This window comes from Alligator sinensis, unplaced genomic scaffold (genome assembly GCF_000455745.1).
Source record: "Alligator sinensis unplaced genomic scaffold, ASM45574v1 scaffold737_1, whole genome shotgun sequence".
Classification (NCBI taxonomy): Eukaryota; Metazoa; Chordata; order Crocodylia; family Alligatoridae; genus Alligator; species Alligator sinensis.
The window spans coordinates 2,590,306-2,614,073 of NW_005841930.1; the positions used below are offsets into that span (position 1 = coordinate 2,590,306).

General features: G+C 47.0%; 1 protein-coding gene across 5 annotated transcripts in view; it reads left to right on the top strand.

Annotated features, from left to right (window-relative positions):
* Positions 1-23,768, top strand: part of CDK19 (cyclin dependent kinase 19) — a 226,640-nt gene that overhangs the window by 97,600 nt on the left and 105,272 nt on the right. For all 5 annotated transcript variants that reach the window (XM_025198850.1, XM_025198849.1, XM_025198845.1 and 2 more), the window contains exon 4: positions 7,094-7,204. In XM_025198850.1, coding sequence (XP_025054635.1) covers positions 7,094-7,204 — 111 coding nt within the window. The remainder of the gene's footprint in view (positions 1-7,093; positions 7,205-23,768) is intronic.

The window sequence follows — 23,768 nt, forward strand, 5'->3', positions numbered from 1 at the left end:
CTAGCACTCTTAAGACATGATACAACTGAAGATTATAATAGTACTTGTTTAGCTCAAGTATTAGGTTTTGGTGTTGAAATGTGAAGGCAGATATGTCTATCGTAACTGAAGTTCAGAAGGTCTGTGATGTGCAGCAGCAGTTCTTAACCTTTTTATGGACTCAAGGCACCCTTCAGAAAATACCAGCTCTTAGCTTTCATTCAGTTTTAGACTATGGAAAAAGAGTAGGGTCATTCTTCTGTTGCAAAGAACTTAGACTGCAACAGGTCAAAATGTTTTTGATGTTATTTATTCCTGTTTGAAATCTCTGGATTTATCTTGTGAACCATATTTAGGTGTTTGCACATATAATGGTGTTAATATTCTGCAGCCCCCCACATACTGAAGGGATCTTTTTTATTTTTAAATGTAACAATAGTAAGATCTTTAATAAAAAAATAAGATCCCCAGATACTGCAGCACATGGTGTACAGCATCACAATAATAATGCTGTCATTTAGCCATTTTAGTTATGTATTATCTGATACAGAGCATTACTATCCAATTTAGGATCGTGTCTTGAATACTAACATATCCCCAGCCCAGCCCCTGGCTTGTTTACTTTTCATTCCATCCAGGAAGAGCACACACCAACTGCTGCAGCTTCCTTAGCCTGATGAAGGGTTTTTGAACCCGAAAGCTTGCTTAATAACTATTCTCCAACCATTTGGGTTGGTCTAATAAAAGATATCAAATTCACCCAAGGAACCTTGTCTGAGCATATCTTACTGGAACTTCATCGGAGTCTATCACAAAAGCAGCCTCTACCTTTTTCTACATTTTGTAGTTAACCTTCAGTTTCATGAATCTTGCATGCCTAAATTAATTTAGGGTTGCTGTCTGAGTTATCTACATGTTGGTGTATATATTATTTTTTAGGTTTATATCGCTCCCTATCCAAAAAGCTCAGCATAGTTTACAATAAACCCATGGACAAGATTCCCCAAACAACACCCTAAAATCTGAAAACTTCACTCCTCCTCCCCTCAACCACTGCCTGCCTGCCCAAAGACCTGCGGAAGCAAACCCGTATGCCAGTTTCAACTGTGCCTCCCACCTGACGCTCTCATCCAGATATAAGAAACTTGTTCCCATCCCTCCACTCTCTGCCCTCCCACCCCTGCCACCCAACCTCACCTTCAGGGGAGATTCCTCCCACACCCTCCAGTGCCCCCTCCAAGCCTGCAAGTTTGTTGGTACTTGTTGCCCTAATAAGGCTTGTAATAGTGTGGACTCTTAATTGGCATAATTAAGAAGTGTGGGTGTTAAGAACGTAACTGCCTGACTTTGATTTTGGCCAGGATGCCAAAAATGTATTCTGTAGGTAGAATTACCTGAAACACACTAACGATTTTTTTTGCACCATCTATTCTTCCCACTGTGTTCCTTCTGGAATGTTAGATTAGTTTTGGGAATTATAGTTTAATAATATCAAATAACACAAAATAGTTTTAACTAACATTCATCCCCATTGCAATAATAGAGGAAAAAACCTACCTGAGAAGTATTTGTCAGATCCTCTGAACAGGAATGAGTTGTGAAGACTACTTCTTCCAAGAGGCCCAGTAGTCAGATGCTAGCTCTTCCCTTTGGGGAGAGAAGCAGAGGGAGCTGGAATGGAGTCCCAGACTGGACTGGACTGGACATTTTTGTACAGCAGTGGTTTTCACCCTTTTGTACCTTATGTCCCACCAACCATTGGTCCCAAAAACCCTGGTCCCACCATGATAAACAATGAGTTGGCAGGGGGGTGGTCCCTGGTGGCCAGTTAACGAGCTGCTGCTTCCTTCCCCCAGGGCCTCTGCCACCCAGTGGGCATGACCCGGCACGGGACAGCAGGGATCTCACTGCTGCCCCCTTCCCCTCTGCCCTGGCAATGCACCCCCTGTGCCTGCTGCTGCTTTGAAGGGCTCAGCCCCACACACAGGAGGTGCTTCACCAGGACAGCGCGGAGCAAGCGGCGGCAAGAAGATCTTCATGTGGCTCCTCCGCCCCCTGCAGTGCCTCAGAAAACTGCGCTGCAGGGAACAGTTGCCACCCAGCATCCCTCCCCCATAACTCCGCGCTGCAGGGAGCAGAGGAGCCATGCGGGGTTCTTCTCACTGCCACTCGCCCTGTGCTGCCCTGGTGAAGCACCTCCTGTACCCAGGGCTGCAGTGCAGGGCTGCACCCCTCAGAGCAGCAGGGCAGATTGTGCCTGCCAGGCTACAGAGGCACCCGGGAGAGGGAAACAGAGTAGCAGGGAACTGCAACTGCTTGCTGCTCCTCACTCCACCCTGCTTCCTTGCCTCAGGTGCTTCTGCAGCTGAGCAGGCGCGATCGGGTGCAGCTGGCAAGAGCGGGGCTGCGTGGAAAGGCTGCGAGCTCCACACTGCAAGCAGCACCACGTGCAGGAGGTGTGTCACCAAGGCAATGTGGGGCGAGAACCGTTTCTGTGCTGCCCCCACCAGATTGTGCCCTCCAGGCTGTAGAGGTAATCGTGGCAGGGAACAGCAGCTGCACGCCCTGCTGCTCTGCGGGGTGCAGCCCTGTGTCACAGCCCTCACTGCAGTCCCGTGCACAGGACGTGCATCGTCGGGGCAGCGTGAGGCAAGCAGCTGGGAGCAGGTTCTCCGTGCAGCCCCACTGTTCCCTGCTGCCCTGCTTCCTTGCCTCGAGCCTCTGCAGCCTAGCAGGCATGACCTGGTGCAGCAGGGCCACGCGGGTATCTCCGTGTCACTGCAAGGTCCGTGCTGCCCTGGCAACATGCATCCTTCATGCGGACCTGCAGTGAGGGCAGTGGCACCGGAGCTCACAGCCTGCCCCTGCCTCGCATACAGATCTGGGGGGGTGTGGGTCCCTGCTGCCCCTTGGAAGTGTGCCCAGCAGTTGAGAGCTGGCCCTCCCCCAATGAGCTACCCAAGGCTCTGTCTTGCTCCCCGCTGGAGCCCTGCAGCCGCACACTACGGCTCCGGGACTCGAGCACCCCCTGGCTGGGTAGCAGCCCCAGCCCTGCCCAGCTCCCTCCCTACATGGACCTCAATCTCCCTCTTCCCCCCCCACTTACGTGCCAGAGCTTCCCTGAGGCTGCCTGCATCCACGTGCATGTGCTGTAGTAGTGTACATGCATATGGTGCCCCCTGTCTCACCGCCTTCCTTCTGCTTCCTCTCAGCTCCCTGCAGGCTGGACCCGTTCCCGCCTGAGGCTGGACCTCTGCCAGCCTGCAGGGAGCTCATTGCTGGCAGACTTTGTTATAAATGAGCTTCGCCGAAGCTTCACTGAGGTATTACTGTATTTACTTTTGAAACTTTGGGTCCCACCTAGATGACCTTCGCATCTCACCAATGGGACACGTTCCACCAGTTGAGAAACACTGTCCTACAGACCCTCTATTCACGTTTAGACACTGAGTAGTACTGACTGAGTGATTAGGTGTCTAATCCCAAAATCCATGCATCAGGTCCAGGATAAAAGAGGATATAGCATACTTGAAAGTAGGATCAAGGGGCAGAGCAGCCTGATTGAGGAAATGGAGAGGCCTAATGAAAAAATACATGAAGATTAAAAAAACAAAACATGTTTAAAATGACTTCAGACACTTGGTTTTCTTATATTTTCCCATCTCTCATCCTTGGCTGGGTCGATTTCTTTCCCTTTGTATAATTAGACTATAGCCTTTTTTGGGCAATGGAGGGCAGGAAGTTCCTGCTGCCTCCTCTAGGTTGTCTCCCAGGGCGCCACGCTTCCTGGACACTCTATGATCCAAGGAGGACTTACTCTGTGTTGAAAGGTTAGGCTGCTGACCATTGTAAGGGCAACAGCAAAACTGTTAGTTCTTTACTATAAATAGTTTATGTAAGTTCTTACAAATGAAGTGTTGTTTGCCTATCAAAAGCTTCTTATCAAGATACTACCAGCACTTTACTTGCTGTTCAGGCATAAGCTATGGTGCTCAGCCTCCACCCCTTCACCTACACAAGCCTCCACCCCTTCAGCTTGCTGAGCTGAACAAGCAGCAGCTTGCAACTGAATGGCATGCACAGTGTCTTCAGATATCCTTCTATTCCAGTGAAGAAAACACAGTCCCTGCTTATTCCATATACCCCAGTTTTGGGAGGCTGATTTTTGGAGGGAATGGTGCATGTTGTACACAAGAAAATGTGATGAATATACCTTGAAATATGTGTTCCAAGGATGCATCCAATTTTGTAAAATTTCAGTAGGAATTTTTAGTATTTAGTATTTTCTTGTAGGAATTTTATTTAATTTTAAGTTTATAATAATAACAATAATCAGACAGCATTACAAAATCACGTTATTTTGTAAGAGAAAAAAGTTTGTGACGCTGAGAAATTGTTTCAGCTCAATAGAGAGTATCTTGTAATAAGATGAGGTAAGGTCCTTATCTCCCAGAAGGGGAAGATCTGGTGAAACATCATTTCTTCAAATTTATGCACTGAAAAATTGTGTTGAAGAGGTTGAATTCATAGGCATCAGTAAAAGACTTCAGCAGCTGTTGTATTCCATAGATTTACAGGTTACAAGAGCCCTTGTTTTGAGAGCTATCCAGGTGGCCAAACCTGCTTACTGTTTGTAACCTGTAGCATAAGCAATTACGATTAATTCTATTCCTTTAAAACATTTTCCACAATGGCAATACCTCAAGTCTTTTCTATTGGAAAAAATGGAAGTTTTTTTTCTCTTAGATGTGCCTGGAAACTTATTTTGTTTCTTGATCAAGTATTATTAGTTGCTGCTTAAAAGCAGCAGGAGTTGTTATTGTTGTGCTACAGGTGTTCGTGTTGATTTATAGATAAATGGAAAAGTCCCTTCCATGAGAAGCTTATTCATTTCCTTTGAGAAAGTTGATGAGTCATCGGAGTGGAATTTTGACAACACTGGCTTCTAACCTTTGTGAAGAATTGGAAGCATTAATCAGAATAAAGCCTTGGTTGTATTAGCCAGTGCTCTCAGCCTGCCATTTATTTGGAGTTGCTCTAATATACAGTTTAATTATTGGTGCTCTCACCATTGCAGAGATCAAGACTATTACTGCCTGATGGGGAGAATTTAAGCTTCTCTTTCAATCAGAGAACAAGGATTTGGAATAACCCATTGAATAAAAGGTGGCCAATGTCAGTTTACTGATGCCCACCAAGAAAAATTACCATCCAGAGTCAGGTGGAATTTTGACTATAAGAGTATGGATAGATGACCACGTTAATGAGTAAAAATGGGACAAAGGCTTACTGTGTATCAACTGCTCAGAGATAACTGTCTGTTTGCAGTCTTTTGTCTCAGTAAGCAAAAGCTAAGCTGTAATTTTTTCCATCAATGAAAGAGGGCTAAGCTGCCATTGTTTAGCATCTACTTACCAAGGGATAAGAGCATGCATGTTGACAGCTAGTGTAGAAAACTGACAAACGGAAAGTCCCCGTTCCCTTTTAGTTCGCTCTAATTTGTTCATTTGTCTCTCTTGTTAGTTGCAAAAATATGAAGATTCACTCTTGTTTTTAAAACTATTCTTTCTTTTGCTCTTGTTTATTATCATTTAAAATATATATTTATATTATGGTAGTACCTGAAGGCCCCAGTTCTGATCTTATCAAAGATTGATAAGAGAGAGTCCTTTCCCTAAAGACCTTGCATTCTAAAGACGTTTTCTCTGCTTGCTTTCTCATGCTAAGTTCTCTGTTCCTGCTATCCCTCCTCATCCCTATACTCCTTCACAATGACATTTAGTACCTAGTAGATCGGGGTCAGCAACCTTTTGCTGGCATAGCCAACCCTACTGCGGGCCACAAGTCTTCACTCCCTAGAGGAACCTGTTGCCTGTGTCTTACCCTCATCTCTGTTCTCAACCCCTTTGCAGTGAGGTTAAGAGCAGATGCGGCAGAGCAGCAGGCTCTGCAGCTAAGGGGAGTGCTGCAGAGGGGATGGGTAGTTGGGTACAGCTTATGCCATCAATCCCCTGTGCCAGATTGACCCTTTGCTGAGCTGCACCTGTCCTGTGTCCACCAACCCAAATCTTAGATTTCTTAATTTAGAAAGCTCAGACTCAGCCCCGCCCCCCCCGGCTTCTGGGCTGGGCCAGTGTAGACATGTGGCTGCATTTTTGAAATCAGAAACAAATACCTATTCACTTGCTTATCAGTTTAATCTATGCAATTTAGACTAACCTGTGAAGATAGAATCGATTCAACCTCAAGCTTTTTGACTGTACTAAGCGCATGAGGCGTTGTGTAACATACTTCCTGGAATTTGCTGGACTATATAGGCACTCCTCACTTAACGACCGAGTTCCGTTCCTACGACTCGGTCATTAAGCGAATTGGTCGATAAGCGAGGAGCCGCCCCTTACCGACCGCAGTCGGCCCCCAGGGAAACAGCCGGGGACGGGAAGGCGCTGGCCATGACGGTGAGTCCTGGCTGCTGCCCTCCGGGTGGATGCTTCTCCCCCCTCGTGGGTTCGCGGAGCCGGCTGGAGGGTGCCGGGCTTAGCTCCTCGTCCCCCTCAGCTTGACGCCGAGACGCCGCGCTGCCGACCAGCTCTACGACTCTACGGAGAGCTGGTCGTAAGTCCGCGCGGTCGTTAAACAGGTAGGTCGTTAAGTGAGGAGTACCTGTACATTCCCTTTTATTGGGGTAGGCAACGGCGATAATCTGGAGGGAATACCTGGTCCTGCACTGTAGGAGGTACTTTCCCTCAGTGGAAGAAGGAACGGAATATCTAGTGATGCCCAGATTTTTTTGGCCTTTTAAGCAGTATATCGCTGTGTATCTTAACCAGACAAAGATTAAGATTGCAACTGAGGCAAAATGGCTGGCTCTTTTTGGTGTTATGAGCAATAATGTATTGAATCACTTCTTCAGTAATTTGTTTTTTCTACAGTGCCAGATTACTTTATTGCAAGAATCAGCATGGGTTTAACCAGCCATACTTATGTCTTTATCCAGCTATGGTAATATACTGGTCTTGCTCATTTGGTACATTTCGCTGCAAATTACATTAATATAAATGGTGGCTTATCTAGCTGCAGAAACACTGATTTTTTTTTTTCTCTTCACTTGCAGCTTTTACGAGAATTGAAGCACCCTAATGTCATTGCGTTACAGAAGGTTTTCCTTTCTCACAGTGACAGAAAGGTTTGGCTGCTGTTTGATTATGCCGAACATGATTTGTGGGTAAGTGCAGATTTTGACATTTTTGGAATTCATGTGTGACATGAGTCATGAGTGTTTGAGTTTTGTCATTCTCTAAGATTGTAACTGAGGTTCCATTATTAGTCCAATTGTGGTCTTCCATCTAAAATCCATCTACAATGTCATGTACACCTCAAAACTGGGTGATTAGATTTGAAAACAAGACAGTTGTCCTGTAAGACTGAAATTGAATCAAAAAGGGGATTCTAAATGATGACATCATAAAATAGAAAAAAAAATTCCAAACCAAAACATTTTTGTGGCCTCTGTGTTGCAAAAACTAAAACAGCTGGCAGAAAGGGAATTAACTACCTTCAGAGAGACATAGTGTTCAGGGGTGGATTGGGGGGTGGGAGGTAGAGTTGCACCCCAGCTTGATTCTTGCTGCCAGTGCAGGGAGGAGGGCCCTGGTTCCTCTTTGGGGTGTCAAGGCGGGGTGTGGCTATGAGTGAGCTAGCATGATTTCCTCAGTTTTCCTCTGACTCAGTGCTGATTGTAAGTTGCAGCTTTCTGGTCACAGTGGGTGGGTGGGAGTATTGCATGGACCACCTTGGAGCCACAATGGCAACATTACCTTATGTGGTTTGGGTTCCCTGCGCTTTAGCTACTGGTGTTGTGATGCGGGATTTTGCTGGGGGCTGCTAGCATATCTAGGGAGCGTGAGCAGGGCATGAGCTCTAGGAGCCAATTTTGAAGGGGGTACCTGACTGGGCACCATGGAGCCTGCGCTGGGGCTGGGGGCGCACTCTGATTTTGATTTGGGTACAGATTATCAAGCTCCCCATATGTCCAAAAAATACTTGTATCTGGGATTTGGGTTCAAAGCCTAAAGAGACTAAATGCTTGTTCTGAGTAATCTGTGATGCAAAGTTTCTCTGAAATCATTCTTATGATTTCTGATATAGCCAATATCAATCCCAATAGTATTTTATTAGGGTTTTTCAAATTGGAAAGCTAGCATTACTAATGACAAGTTTAATATGATTGGCAGATTATTGAATGAATTCTAATTATGTTAGATGAAGAGATCTACTTGTACAAGATACTATCTTAAATCTGTTGCTGGGAAAAGTAAACAGACCATGTACAAGGAAAAAGAAACTACTTCTTTCGGAATAAAATCAAAGGTTTCATTCTGCTACATACACCAGATATAATTAGTTGAGCTTCTTCTATAGGGACAGATTTGCACCCATTCACTTTTCAAGTTTTCTTCATCAAAGTTAAATTACACAAAGAGCATATTTATTCCTCTAAACTGATAACTGAGCATGTTTTATTCCCATTTCATGTAATATACTTTTACATACATAGAGTTTAATTCGTTCTGTGCATCAATTTAATTTACCCGCTTTTAGGCAAAACCAGATTGTACTGCTGCACTGTGGCATCTTCAAGAACCCTATTCACAAGTCTTTGCCATTTGAGTGTTTTGGGCATGTAGTGTTCACATTGTTATTTAAAAAATGCCACGTCACTAACAGCTTCAGTTGAAGAATCACTGTGTTGTACTGCTCTCACCACTCCCTGTAGTCTGGCTATTATTTAATCAAGGTCCCAATTAATTGAGATTTAATGTTTGCTACCCTAGTTTTATATGATCTGGTCTCCTGCTTTCTCATCTCAGTCTTTTCCATGTGACATTATTGCCGCTGAAATCATTTCCATTTCCTCCACACCTGATCATGTCTTCCTACTTTTTGAGCCTTTACAAGAATGCCTGCCTCTTCCTTTGCGTAAAGTTAGTTGTATTCAAAGCTGCCTAACTTTTTCCCTTCCCTAACTTTGCCCTTATATCCTCTGCAGTTGGCTTGTGCTTTCCACACCTCTCCAGCATATCTCTTAGCACTTCCCCTTTTGTCTCTTTTGCTCACTCCCAACTTTGTGTCTTTTTCCACGCTGCCTCCTACACATGGAACAGCCTTCCAATTAATGTATGTAAAGCTCCTTCACTCTCCTCCTCCTTCAAAAAAACCCCTCCTTAAAATACACTTGTATTGTGACACATTTCAGATATAACAACCACTTGCTATTCCATCTGTGTTGTGTTGTGTTTTGCGTTTCCTGTGCTATACAGCTTGGGCCCTTAAATTCACTGGGGTGGAGAACTTGTTATGTGTTTGGCAGTCTTCCTACTTGTGTGGGCCGGGAGCGATCCGGGCCCTTTTTCGTGCCGCGCGGGCTGTGGCCAGCAGCCCGGGCATGCTGGGTCAGAGAAAACAGGCGGCACACTAGAATTAGTCACGGACGCGTAATGGTTGATTCAAGATTGTTTACTTACACCGAAGATGGTCGCGGTGCAGGCGGGAAAACTTGCTTGAGTTGCGGTTACAGATAGAAAAGAAGAGAGGCGGACTAGAATTCCTTCCCGTGAACATTCTTCTAGCCCATCTGGTTGGAGGCTCTAAACCGCGAGCCCGTCGCGCCAACTGAAGAAAGTATTCGAAGTGAAGAGCTCTGAATAGACTCTCACGAAGTTTGCTAGGCTCCGTGGAATGAAAGCGCGCAGGGAAGGGTACGTCGAGGGATTAGGCGGTGACGGGGAGAGGCTCTTAGTAGTTGATCAGGCTACCAGTCGGTCCGAGATTTACGTAGAAGTCCACGAGGTAATCATGGACTCCTTAGAGAGAAACAAACCCAACCCCTAGCCGCCACGTGTGAATAATTTCACGCAAGCCAATAATGGGGCTCGAATTATAATACAAATGGTGGGAACTCTTTGCAAAGTGCATTTCTGTGCTGCAAAGAAGAAATGCACACTGCAAAGAAAGCTACAAATTGGCAGGAAAATAATTCAGTGGTGCCAAAGCACACACAAAAACAAAATCACACCTTTGGGTTGTGACACTACTGACCAGCTTTCACAGAACTCCCTAAAATAAAATGTGTATTTGTTGGTTGTATCTGTCTGAAAAAAAATCTTTAAATTGTGGGATAATAGATGTGCTTTGCCTAGCAAGATGTATATCAGAACCAACATTTTTCAAGCACAGGTGACTAAAAATAGTTATCTACATTTAGATATAAGCACCTATATCACCTACGTCCTGATCTTCAAAGTTGCTAAGTATTGGCAGCTTTTTCTGGCTTCAGTGAGCACTGTAAATGCTCATTGCTCAAAAATCAGTTTGCTTTTAATTAAAGGCATTAACTTCAGGCTTCTATGCTAGAAAATTTTGGCCAGACATGAATAAGGAGGGAATGCTAGATTCTATCATCTTCCGTTTGTTTTGTAATACAGTAAAACTTCATCCTATTAATTAAGAAAAATGATGGGTGGAAGTACAACCATTAAAGTAAAGTCTTTGGAACTGGATAATAATTACATGTAATCTAAATGGTCTTTTATTTTGGGGAAAAAAGAACCCCATTTTTTTTTTTTTTTGCAGTGTTTTAATACCAGACTATCACAGACCACCTCATATTTGATTATATGTGGGCAGATACAAGTAAACATAAACTTTAATTTGTTAGTAGCTTATGAAGTTGGCATAAGGCAGTGTTGAAGAGAGTTACAATAATTTAAAAATATTTTTGAATAAGTCTTTATTCATATATGGAACAATATCTGTTCTGATTATCAACCAATCCTAATTACTTCCCCTCTCCCCAACCCCACGTCCCACAAATATGTTTCAAATTATATCAGATAAAGCAAAGCAAGACAGTCCATATGAAGAAAGACGAATAATTCAGAGATAAACATTCACTGTGTAGTAATTTTTCAACCAACACTTGGTCCCATACTTCAGTTCTAAAATTCTTGGTATAATCCACCAATGGATTCCATATATTTTAAATTAAACTCATTCCTTTATTTTATCAATCTCTGTGTCAAATAATACGATCTGAGTAAGACTGACTATCTGTTGTTCTTCTGTTGGGGGCATATTGTTTTCTAGCATCTGAAATTTATTCTTTTTGATTCTTTATAAGGTAATTTGCATTCAGATTTGTCTGTCTTGATAAAAATATCTTCAGATAAAAACAATTATTTACTCTACCTGAAGCTGAGTTAATTATAACGCCACAGGTACAATGCTATCCTTTCTTCTACTTGACTATCTCCAGTACACATCTGTTTGCACTGTCCTAAGAAATACACTGTGTTGGATAAGCCACATCTAAGAAAAAGTGTGGCCAGGTTTCCCTTGATTTATGCTGTACATGCATTCCCAGAGAATGGCATATAAATTGAATTTGCATAAAGTGAACCCACTTTACAATGTACCAAATAGGGATAGGTTCCCATGATGGTGAAGGTGGGAGTGAGGCTGGGACTAGGGAAGGGACAGGGGGAGAAGTGCCACTCCCGGGGCTGCAAAAGGCAGCGAGGCAGAGGGAACAGAGCGGCACTTGCCTTGCTGCAGTGGCCCTGGGAGTGGCTGGCACCAGCTGCCCGCAGCCACTAGGGACATTGTGCTCTGCCTGTCCCCACTCACCTGCTCCTGGGCTGCGCCATGCCCTGGTGCAGGCAGCTGGTGTTGGCTGCTCCCAGGGCTGCTGGGGCTGGGGTGAATGGGGCCATGGTCCTTTCCCCTCCCCCACAGACTTATTTGGGTGGGGGGGGCATCTCTGCTGATCTCAGAAGAGTGAATTTACCTCGTATATAACGAATTATGGATCTAACTATGCTCATTGCATAAGAGCGAATTTGCATATAAAAAACCCACATAAATCGAGGGAAACCTGTACACTTTTTTTTTTCCTTTTTACCAATCGATGTGGCAACTGTGGTCATGTTGGGGAGGGCCCTTAGTGAGCCGGCGGTCCCCCCGCCGGTGTTCAGGTGAAGCAGCTACCTCCCCATCTTGCGTGATCCCCTCCATTGGAGACGAGGCTCTCCACCTTCCTGGAGGAGGTTTGGCCGAACCCTGCCTAGCTTGACCGAGCTGCCCTGGGAGCCCTCCCAGAGGTCTGACCATGCCAAGAGATGCTGGTGAGAGTTGGCAGTCCTGGTTGGGGAGCCCTGTGCGGGTCCCTGCCCATCTGCCCTCCCTGTCTTGTGGATGCCATCTTCTCTAGCAGTTGCTGTGAGGGCGGATGCTGCCGAGGCGTCCACCTTTGCACCCTGCCATGTTGCCCGAGGGGGCACCCTGGAGAAAGCAGGTGGGAAGAGGGTGCTTGGGCTGAGGCCCGGTGCCTGACCTTCCCTCCCTGCTGTCCTTCCCCGTGCTCCTGTGCTGCTGTCCCCATGCCTTCTCCACCCGGGGGAAGGGCCCTGCAGGACCGCCAAGGGATGGGGGGCTGTGGGCGGGAAAGTCGCTGGCCCTTGGCCAGTGGGCACCGGTCTGTGAGGCTCTCCCACCCTGCTGTCCCTCACCTGAGGAGCGTGGCTACCTGCTTGATTCTGTCAGTACCATATGCTTGTCTCCAAGATTAAGCCATACATGTCTAAGTACACACAGCCGGTACAGTGAAACTGCGAATGGCTCATTAAATCAGTTATGGTTCCTTTGGTCGCTCCAACCGTTACTTGGATAACTGTGGTAATTCTAGAGCTAATACATGCCGACGAGCGCTGACCTCCGGGGATGCGTGCATTTATCAGACCAAAACCAACCCGGGCTCGCCCGGCCGCTTTGGTGACTCTAGATAACCTCGGGCCGATCACAAGCCCCCATGGCGGTGACGACGCATTCGAATGTCTGCCCTATCATCTTTTGATGGTACTTTCTGTGCCTACCATGGTGACCACGGGTAACGGGGAATCAGGGTTCGATTCCGGAGAGGGAGCCTGAGAAACGACAACCACAGCCAAGAAAGGCAGCAGGCATGCAAATTACCCACCCCCGACCCAAGTGTAATTGGAATGAATACACTTTAAATCCTTTAACGAGGATCTATTGGAGGGCAAGTCTGGTGCCAGCAGCCACAATAATTCCAGCTCTTAATAGCATATATTAAAGTTGCTGCAGTTAAAAAGCTCGTAGTTGGATCTTGGAATTGAGCTGGTGGTCCACTGTGGAGGCAAGCTACCACCTGTCCCAGCCCCTGCCTATCGGTGCTCCCTTGATGCTCTTAACCGAATGTCCTAGGGGTCTGAAGTGTTTACTCTGAAAAAATTAGAGTGTTCAAAGCAGGCTGGTCGCCGGAAAATTCCAGCTAGGAATAATGGAATAGGACTCCAGTTCTATTTATGTTGGTTTTTGGAACTGGGGCCATTATTAAGAGGGATGGCCAGGGGCTAGAGGTGAAATTCTTGGGCCGGCGCAAGATGAATCAAAGCGAAAGCATTTGCCAAGAATGTTTTCATTAATCAAGAACAAAAGTCAGAGGTTCGAAGACTATCAGATACCGTCGTAGTTCCGACCATAAACGATGCCAACTAGCGATTCGGTGGCTTTATTCCCATGACCCAACGGGCAGCTTCCAGGAAACCAAAGTCTTTGTGTCCTGGGGGGAGTATGGTTGCAAAGCTGAAACTTAAAGGAATTGACAGAAGGTACCACCAGGAGTGGAGCCTGCGGCTTAATTTGACTCAACACGGGAAACCTTGCCTGGCTTGGACACGAAAAGGATTGACAGACTGACAGCTCTTTCTCGATTCTCTGGGTGATGGTGCATGGCCGTTCTTAGTTGGTGGAGTGATTTGTTTGGTTAATTCCGATAATGAATGAGACTCTGGCATGCTAACTAGTTATGCGAGCCCCAAGTGGTCAGCATCCATGTTCTTAGAGGGACAAGTGGCGTTCAGCCACCGGAGATTGAGCAATAACAGGTCTGTGATGCCCTTAGATGTCTGGGTCTGCACGTGTGCTACACTAACTGGCTCAGCGTGTGTCTACCCTGTGCTGACAGTTGCGGGTAACCCATTGAACCCCATTTGTGATGTGGATCGGGGATTGCAATTATTCCCCATGAATGAGGAATTCCCAGTAAGTGCAGGTCATAAGCTCACATTGATTAAGTCCCTGCCCTTTGTATACACCTTCTGTCAATACTACTGATTGGATGATTTAGTTGAGGTCCTCAGATCAGCCCTCCATGGTTGGTCATAGCACTGGCAGAGCGCCGAGAAGATGGTTGAACTTGACTATCTAGAGGAAGTAAAAGTTTTAACAAGGTTTCTGTAGGTGAACCTGTGGAAGGATCATTAATGGGGTCACCGCATACGGTGCCGACTCAGCAGGCGTGGGGTGGCGGGCCATGCACCCCTATCCCCACCTGCAGTGGCCGCATGTGCGTGCGTACCAACCACATTTGGGCCTCATGCAGCCCAGCCCTGGGTCACACTGCTCGGCATGCAGGATGGGTCCCCAGCCACGGGGGGCCCAGGCACTGAGCAGCCCTAGGGCAGCCCCCAACTCCCATGAGCGGCCTCCTGCACTCCCACTCCCATCCCCTCAGGACCCAAGGGGAGACAAGGAGTGGGGTCCTTGGAGGGGTGCTGGAGTTTTATCTCAGCAACATCAGTCCATCGACAGGCCACCTGCCTTGCCGTGTGCGTGTGGTGGTGCCCTCTCTCACTGTCACATCCATGTCACCCCAGCCTCCCTCCGGGTCGCGTGCCCCGGTGTACTGGTCTGTGCCTCTCGCTCGTGTTCCTGGGTTTCCCCCCAGCCTCCTCCTGGGCTGAGCAGGGGCGGGAAAGGGACCCAGGGTGCAGTGCTGTGGCATGTGGCCATCAGCTGCTGCCATGGGTGGGCATCTGTGGTGGCTGGGACGGCCGGCACGGGATGGAGAGGGTCTGTTTGGGGGACGGGCCCAGCCGCGTCAGCCCCCAGGGAAACATCTGGGACCTGAGAGAAACCCCGGCCCCCCCGATGGGAAGGCACTAGCCATGGCGGTGAGTCCTGGGTGCTGCCCTCCGGCTGGGTGCTTCTCCCTTCCTAGTGGGCTTGCGGAGCTGGCTGGAGGGTGCTGGGTGCAGCTACACATCCCCCTCTGGCATCTGTCCCTCACTCTTCTGTCTGCGAAAGGTGAGGTGGCATCTGGAAGTGGGGGTTGGGACCACCTAGAGTTCAGAACGGTTTCCCTCACCCAGGTTACCAGGTACCTAGTGTTCCATCCCTTGCCTCGCCTTGCTCAGGGGGGGTGTGAAAATTCAAAGACTCATGTGTCCCAAGTCTCGTGCGTCCCCCAGCCTATTCAATTCTGGGCTCCACAATTCAAAAAAGATGTGGAGAAGCTTGAGAGAGTGCAGAGGAGAGCCACACGCATGATCAGAGGGCAGGAAACCAGGCCTTATGATGAGAGGCTGAGAGCTATTTGACTCTTCAGCCTGGAAAAGTGCAGGCTCAGGGGGGACCTGGTGGTTGCCTATAAGTATATAAGGGGTGTACATCAGGATCTGGGGGAACACCTGTTCACCAGGGCGCCCCATGGGATGACAAGGTCAAACGGTCACAAACTTCTCCAAGACTTTTTCAGGCTGGACATCAGAAAGAATTTCTTTACAGTCTGAGCCCCCAAGGCCTGGAACAGACTGCCGCCAGAGGTGGTGCAAGCACCTACTCTGGACTCTTTTAAGAGTCAATGGGATATTTATCTTGCTGGGATCCTGTGACCCCAGCTGACTTCCTGCCCCCGGGGCAGGGGGCTGGACTTGATGATCTTCCAAGGTCCCTTCGAGCCCTAATGTCTATGAATCTATGACTAACCTTGTTTCATTTTATGATCAGGTCACAAAATGCTTAGACGCAGGAGTCGAGGTAGATGTCATCTACCTAGACTTTAAGAAGCCTTCGATACGGTATTGCATTCTGCTCTCGTAAATAAACTGACGATGTAGATGATTACACAGTCAGGTGGGTGGCAAACTGGCTTAGGGGTTGCACCCAGGGAGTGGTGGTGAATGGGTCGATATCGACCTGGAAAGATGTGGGCAGTGGAGTCCTGCAAGGCTCAGTCCTTGGACCAGTGTTATTCAGTGTCTTCAGCAGTGACTTGGATGAGGGTGTAGAGAGCACCCTGTCCAAGTTCACAGATGATACCAAATTATGGGGCAAAGTTAACACACCAGAGGGTAGGGAATGGATCCAGGTGGATCTGGACAGGTTGGAAAAATGGGCAGAAAGAAATAGGATGCAGTTCAACAAAGACAAGTGCAAAGTGCTGCACCTGGGCAAAAAGAACCACCAACACACTTACAGGCTGAGGGATGACCTTCTCAGCAGCACAGCAGCGAAAAGAGATCTTGGAGTCATAGCTGACTCCAAGATGAACATGAGTCGTCAGTGTGATGAAGTGATGAACAAGGCTAACCTCACTTTATCATGTATTAGCAGATGCATGATGAACAGGTCCAGGGAGGTGAAGCTTCCCCTCTATGTGGCACTGGTCAGACCACAGTTGGAGTACTGTGTCCACTTTTGGGTGTTGCACTTCAAGAGGGAAGGAGAGAATTTTGGGAGGGTTCAGAGGAGGGCCACTTGTATGGTCAGAGGCCTGCAGGCAAGCCCCTACGAGGAGAGACTGAGGGACCTAGATCTCTTCAGCCTTCTATGGCTACCTATAAATTCATCAGAGGGCAGCAGGGCATAGGAGATGCTCTATTTACTAGGGCACCCCCTGAAGTAACTAGGAACAGTGGCCACAAAATGACATGCAGATTTAGGTTGGACATTAGGTTAAACTTTTTCACAGTAAGGGTTGCCAGAATCTGGAATGGGATTCCAAGGGTGGTGGTGCTCTCCCCTACCTTGGGGGGTCTTCAAGAGGAGACTGGACAAACACCCAGCTGGGGTCGTCTGACCCCAGCGCTCTTTCCTGCCCAGGGCAGGGGGTCGGACTCGATGACCTACTGAGGTCCCTTCTGACCCTAACATCTATGAATCTAATGTTGAGGGGGGATTAAATAGTAGCCTTCAACTACCTCAAGGGTGTTTCCAAAGAGGATGGAGCTAGACTGTTTTTAGCAGTGGCAGATAACAGAACAAGGAGCAATGGTTTCAAATTGCAGTAAGGGAAGTTGAGGTTAGATATTAGAGACAAATCTTTCTCACTAGAAGCATAGTAAAGCACTGGAACAGGTTGTCCAGAGAGGCTGTGAAACCTCCATCCCTAGAGGTTTTTTAAGACCTGGGTAAACAAAACCTTGGCGGGGATGATCTAGTTGGGGATGGTCCTGCTTTGAACAGGGGTTTGGACTAGATGACCTTCTGAGGTTCCTTCCAACCCTAATTTCTATGTTTCTATTACTAGAAATTTACTTAAGTTTGCTTATGTTTTGTAGAATTAATGGGTTGGGCTCCAACAGCTACCAGAAATACCTTCCTACTCATCCCTGACTAGGGATTATTCTTAAATTCATTGATGTTTTAAAGTTGAGATCTTTAATTTAAAATTGCAAAATTAAAATATGAACAGCAGAATTATTTTAGTGCATCTAAGTTAATGAAGGAGTACTATGTCATGCCATCAGGCTGTTGAGTTTATGAGGTCCGGAAGAGGATATTGGGTCTTGTCAGTGATTTATGGAATGGTTGTTGAATTGATTTTGTGTCTACAAAGGGCTGCTTTTGAAACTGAACATTATACTGTCTCCAAAATTAGAGATTTTGAAGAGCTTTTATATTGTAGTTCTGCTAACATTAACCCATTTTTCTTTTGATTTGGTTTTATATGCCTTCTATACTGGCCAGAGTTTTCAAACTAGCCTGGCTAAGGTTAGGGTCCTGAATCCATGTTGAGGCACCAAAGCCAAATGACCTGATCTTCAGAGCAGCAAACAAATCTGTGATGTCAGTAGGAGCTACATATCACCTGTGAAAATTATGCCATTTTGATTTAAATACCAAGAAGAAATCTTTAGGTTTTGTATTATGTTATTCTTGGATATATTTTATACAGATGAGACGAGAGTAAGTATGAATATTTTGATTGCTAGAAACAGGATTTGAAGTTATATAATCCAGGTTTTCCCCTTCTCTGTGCTTCATTTTCTCAAATAGTAAAATTCAATTAGTTATTTGTATATTACTGATGTACAATATAACTATTCCTTCTCAAAACTTTAATCCAGGATTGGATGGGGAGGAGGCTTGTCTTAGATTTGGGAGCAGCCAGATAGAGAATTTAATAGGAAGAATCAAATTTGTGGGGAACTACCCAGCCTGGACATTGCTCCAGTGTCTAAAGAAGAGTCATGTGTAAACATTAGAATAGTAACTTAATGAATTTTCATTGTTAGCTGGGGTAAATTCTTAGGATTCTCAATGGAACAGAAGTTATATAGGCTTGCTGTTGTCTTATTTTGCTTTTCTGTCATATTCTGGAAGGTCTATGATATACATATTATTCTCTTGGAGCAGTTCTCAACCTCATGACTTTTTCTTAAGATGTTTCAGCGCTCATATATGATAAAGTCGTATATCGTATGACTTGTATATTTATTTAGTTTTCATAGCATTTTCTATTTAGTTTTGTCTTTTTCTTTCTGGCTTTTCTGTACATCTTCAGAATTATAGATGAAGATAGAGTTGATTTACCTAAAATAAGCTAGTTTCAGTTGCATTTCTGTTTTTTGGATTGCATCTCTTAAGCATGGTGGATTTGATTTAAATCACTGGTCAGGAAGCCTTGATTTTATCATTGTTTTCTACAAAAAACGCATTTTTGTTGTTTGATAATAACCTTCATTAAAATATTCCCAAACAAGGTCTCTTTTACAGCCTGGCAAGCCTGCTGCCATGATAGGTTTTCTCTTCTACCATACCATTCCCTCAGTAGATCTCAGATCAGTGGTGAGGCTATACTCAGAAACTAATCCCTCAAGGCTTCAGAAATATTCTGCTCAAAATTTTTCCTTTTTGTTTTTATTGCCCTTCCCTCCTTGCATTTATCTCCAGACTCCTCCTTGCCCAGATCTACTTCACCCCCAACAATCTATTCATTTAATTTCTTGAAACTGCACTTTTGGGGAGAAGTTAAGGGCTTGACACAAAATTGCAGAGAGACAATAGGGCTGATGTGTAGGTGAGCCTGATTGTCTCCATACACTGCTGTTAACAAGGATGTTATCTCTGGAGACATAAATCCACAGTTTGAGAACTGAAACTAAGTATCACAGATCCTTAATGAGATCTTCTAGACTAAGCACTGATTCCCATTGGGTAGAGTGGTTTTCTTTAATCTTTACTAATTTATAGAGGAGCATCTGGGAACCCCATAAGATAGGGCCCTGAAAATAGTCAATGGCTTGTTTTGACCTATTTATAAAACTTTTCTAAAGAAAAATTACATGAATATATTGTCTCACATAGTATATAATTAGAATTTATAATTCCTATTACATTGTGATATCTTTGAACTTTAACCAATCTTAAAACTATCTTTATATAGGTTTATTTTTTAAAAGCATCTTAAAAGAATTAGAGGTACACTGATACATTGGTCCATATCGTATCAGCACCAATACAAGGAAAATTAACAATATTGGCAGTTGGATTTTTTTTGGCTCATGTGACTGATAATGTCGCTGATAAATGCTGCGTGTATGTGCGCAGCAACAGCATGCATGCAGCCAGGAATGCAGCCCAGCAGCTTGGAGGGCAGCTGCCACTAAGTCTGTTAGGGGGAAGGGGCAGGGGGCAGATTGAGGCCCCCGCAGTGAGGGAGGGTGTTGGGCTGAGGTGGGGGAGGTGCTGCACAGTCGGGGTGGGCCCGGGCACAGGAAGGAGCTGCGCCTCGTCAGAGAGGCGTGGGGGCAGCGGCTCAGGGAAGGCATGGGAGGGTACGTGCCCCCTCCACCCCCCAGATCTGTGCATGTGGCAAGGGTGGGCTGCCTGCTGTATACTTGGGGCTGGGCTTGGGCTGAGCTCAGAGTGGCGCGGGGCAGGGCAGGTGGCAGCACTGGGAGGGGGCCTAAGGCGAATTTTGGAACCCCCATTCCCTGTACCCCCCCGGACAAGCCCCTTACAGCTTTGTCCCACACCCTGCCCCGCCCCAGCTGTGCAGCACCTGTCCCTGCCTCTGCTCTAGCCCCACTCCCTCCCTCACCATGAGAGCCTTGATGTGCCCCCCACAACCCTTCCTCCACACGCACTTACTGGCCAGATGCTGCTCTCCATGCTGCCGGGCTGTGTCAACAATCAGATCAGTATCAGCCGATATGGCTGGTTAATATTTGGCCATCGGCATCGACCCAAAAAATCTTTATCAGTGCACCCCTAAAAAAAAATTTAAAATATGATTAAATTAAAAATAAATCTATTTTAAATAAAAAATCCTCTTTTTAAATTAAAAAAAAAATTGTCGATTTTTTTTTTTTTTTTTTTTTTTTTTTTTTTTTTTTAAATTCACCATGCTCTTAAGCATGGGAATGGAAAGATTGATTAATTACTGTATTTACTTTATTAGAAGACAAGTTTTCCCTCCCCATTTATCATGGTGGAGGGAAAACCCCTTGCCCTGCAATTGAGCATGAGGCAGCAGGGGGTGGAGGGGATAGGAAGCAGGTAGCTCTTGCCTGAACCCAGGGTTCGGGCCGGAGCCAAAGCCAGAGCTGGAGCCACAGTTGCTATCTGCCCCTCCACGCACTGCCTCTGTATGCCCTGCCATTCCTCCCTCACAGCCCCAAGTCTCCCCTGGCATGGCTCCAGCCCACACCATAGCAGTGGCACAGAATTGATGCTGCTGTTCGAGCCTGGCCCTGTAGCAGCAGCAGCTACAGGGCCAGGTTGAAACAGCAGTACGGATGGGATAGAGCCATCCTGGCTGCAGCAGGAACAGAACCCGCTGGCACCAAGCAAAGGTAAGCAGGGAGGGGAGTTGAGTGCCTTGTCGTGCATCTGTAGGTGCTTCACAAATGGGTCTAGGGAGGTGATTCTCCCTCTGTATGCGACACTGGTCAGGCCGCAGCTGGAGTACTGTGTCCAGTTCTGGATGCCGTAATTCAAGTGGGACGTGGACAACCTGGAGAAGGTCCAAAGAAGAGCCACTTGTCTGATTGGAGGCCTGCAGGGAAGGCCCTATGAGGAAAGGCTAAGGGACCATAACCTCTTCAGCCTCTCCAAGAGAAGGCTGAGAGGGGACCTTGTGGCAGTGTACATATTCATAAGGGGAGAGCAACATGAAGTAGGTGACGATCTGTTTACCAGGGCACCCCCTGGAACAACAAGGAACAATGGCCATAAGCTACTGGAGAGTAGGTTTAGACTGGACATTAGGGAAAAAGTTCTTTACGGTCAGGTTTGCCAGGATCTGGAATGGGCTTCCAAGGGAGGTGGTGCTCGCCCCATCCTTGGGGGGTCTTCAAGAGGAGACTGGAGAGGCACCTGCTGGGGTGACATGATCCCAGGTTTGGTGACCCTTTTCTTGCCTGCCAGGGGCAAGGGGTTGGATTAGATGGCCCACTGAGGTCCCTTCCGACCCTAGAATCTATGAATCTATTAGTCAGACAGGGGGAGGACAGACTTCAGGGTAGGGGAGATGGGAGGAAGTGGGACAGGAACCTGAAGCTGTGGGTGGCAGAAGAAGCATGGAGAAGAGAGGAGGGGAGAACAGGGGAAGAGGGAATCAGGGTAGTGTGAGGCTGTGGCTGGGGGGGTGGGGAACAGGTACAGTAGGGGGAAGTGGGGGTGGAACAGGCAGCAGGGGCCAAGCTGCCTGCCTCTCTCTGCCTCTGCCCCATTACTGCCCCCCTCATCACATTTCCCCCTACCATCTGCAGCAGTGGGGGGGAGGATTTTAAGATGATCCTTCAATATTTAGGTTCCCTACATGGAAAATTATAATAAATTTATAAATTTTCTGTGTGTTCTGTTGTCACACAGCTCACTCTGATTTGTCCTGTACCAACACAAATATCTGGAAGTCCCTTCAGTTTCTTAGGAAAAGAAATTAGAATTTAAATATTAATAAGGGTGAAAGAAATACGAATTAAATCAAGCTGTGTGCTTACATGGCTGCTGTGAGTTACTATGTTATTTTGTTTTAAAATAATACACACAAAGCAATTGAAATATTTCTATAATGTTTCCATTAACAAAAAATGTTAAAACCCAGCTCAAAATGTGAACATTTCCGTAGCAGCCTGGGGAATCTGAACATTATAATGGAATCTTTGGACTGGCCAGACAACATATTTATATCAGTGGGAAAAAGGAGAGGATAGATGAGAGAAACTGCTATACCACAGTAATTTGACTTAAACTAATGAAGAACTATCCCTGAAAAAAACAAAGGTAAATCTATAATGGTGAAAACAATATCAGTTAATGTTATATGTCTGTGGGTGACCATGGGGAACTGTTTGCTTTAGGCCAGGGGTGGACAAAATATATACTGTGTGTTGCATCTGGCCCACCAGGCCATTCTATCTGGCTCATGGAGCCCCTCTAAAATTTAGAGAACTATTTACCTACCAGTGGTTTACGAGGAGCTGGCAGCAGAAGGTGGTGGCAACAGGAGCCTCCAGCTGCAGCAGCAAGCTGTTTGGGCTCTGGTTGCCATGCAACCAACCCCAACTTGGCCTGCCTGGCTCTGCTTCTCCCCCAGCCCTCAAAAGCTTCTGCCAATCACAGGCTTCTGCCCTCTGGTTGTTCCACAGTGCTCCCTCTGTCCAAGAATGGAAATTAAGACCGTGTGTGTGGGGGGGAACCTTGGGCGATTGCCCACTCCGTGGGGCTAGGAGTGCTGTTTCTTTGTGGGGCTCCTGGCTATTGTGCCAGGAACCCCACATGGAGGAAAGGAGGTGGCCCAGCCTGATGGCGTGGGACTCCCCATGGCTTCTGGCACTAGTGTACCATTGGGCCAGGACGGGATGGGCCAGGCTGGCTCTGTATGTGTTGCAGCCAGGAACTGTGCGCTGCAGGGTTGCCCCGGCTGGCTCCATGCTGCGCTGCGTGGGTCCTGGCATTGCAGCCGGGATCCATATGGTGCCTGGAGGGTACAGGCTGGGGTGGCCAGCTCCGTACTGCACTGCTGGGAACCGCGTGCTGCTGGGAGGTGCTTGGTCAGGCCAGGCAGCTCTATGCTGTGCTGTGTGGCTCCTGGCTACAATGCCAGGACCCACGCAGCATGGCACAGCCGTCCCAGCCCAGCAGCGCACAGTTCTGGACTGCAACACCAGGACCCACACAGTGCAGCATAGAGCCGGCCCGGGCTGGCCCAATCATGCTCAGTTCTCTAGGTTCCCCTGCCATCAAGCTGGGATGGGATGGGATGGGCTGGCTCTGTGCAGGTCTCAGTGTTGCAGCTGGGTACCATGTACTGCATGGCCGGGCCAGGCCAGACCAGCTCCGTGCTGCGCTGCAGAGGTCTTGCATTGCAGTTGGGACCTGTGTGGTGCGGAGCTTGCCAGCGTGGCCCAGCCCCTCTAGGCACCACATGGTTCCTGGCTGCAATGCTGGGATCCATGCAGTGTGGCACAGAGGCGGCTGGGCTGGCCCTGCAGCACGTAGTTCACAGCTGCAATGCTGGGACCCTCACAGAGCCAGCCTGGCCCAATAGTGCATTAGTGCCAGGAGCCACGGGGAGTCCTGTGCCATCAGGCTACACAGGCTCTGTGTCTCCATGTATGGTTCCTGGCATTCTAGCTGGGAGCCACGCATGAAAGCACAGAGCCAGTCCTGTGAGCCCCACATTGCAGCTGGGAATCGTG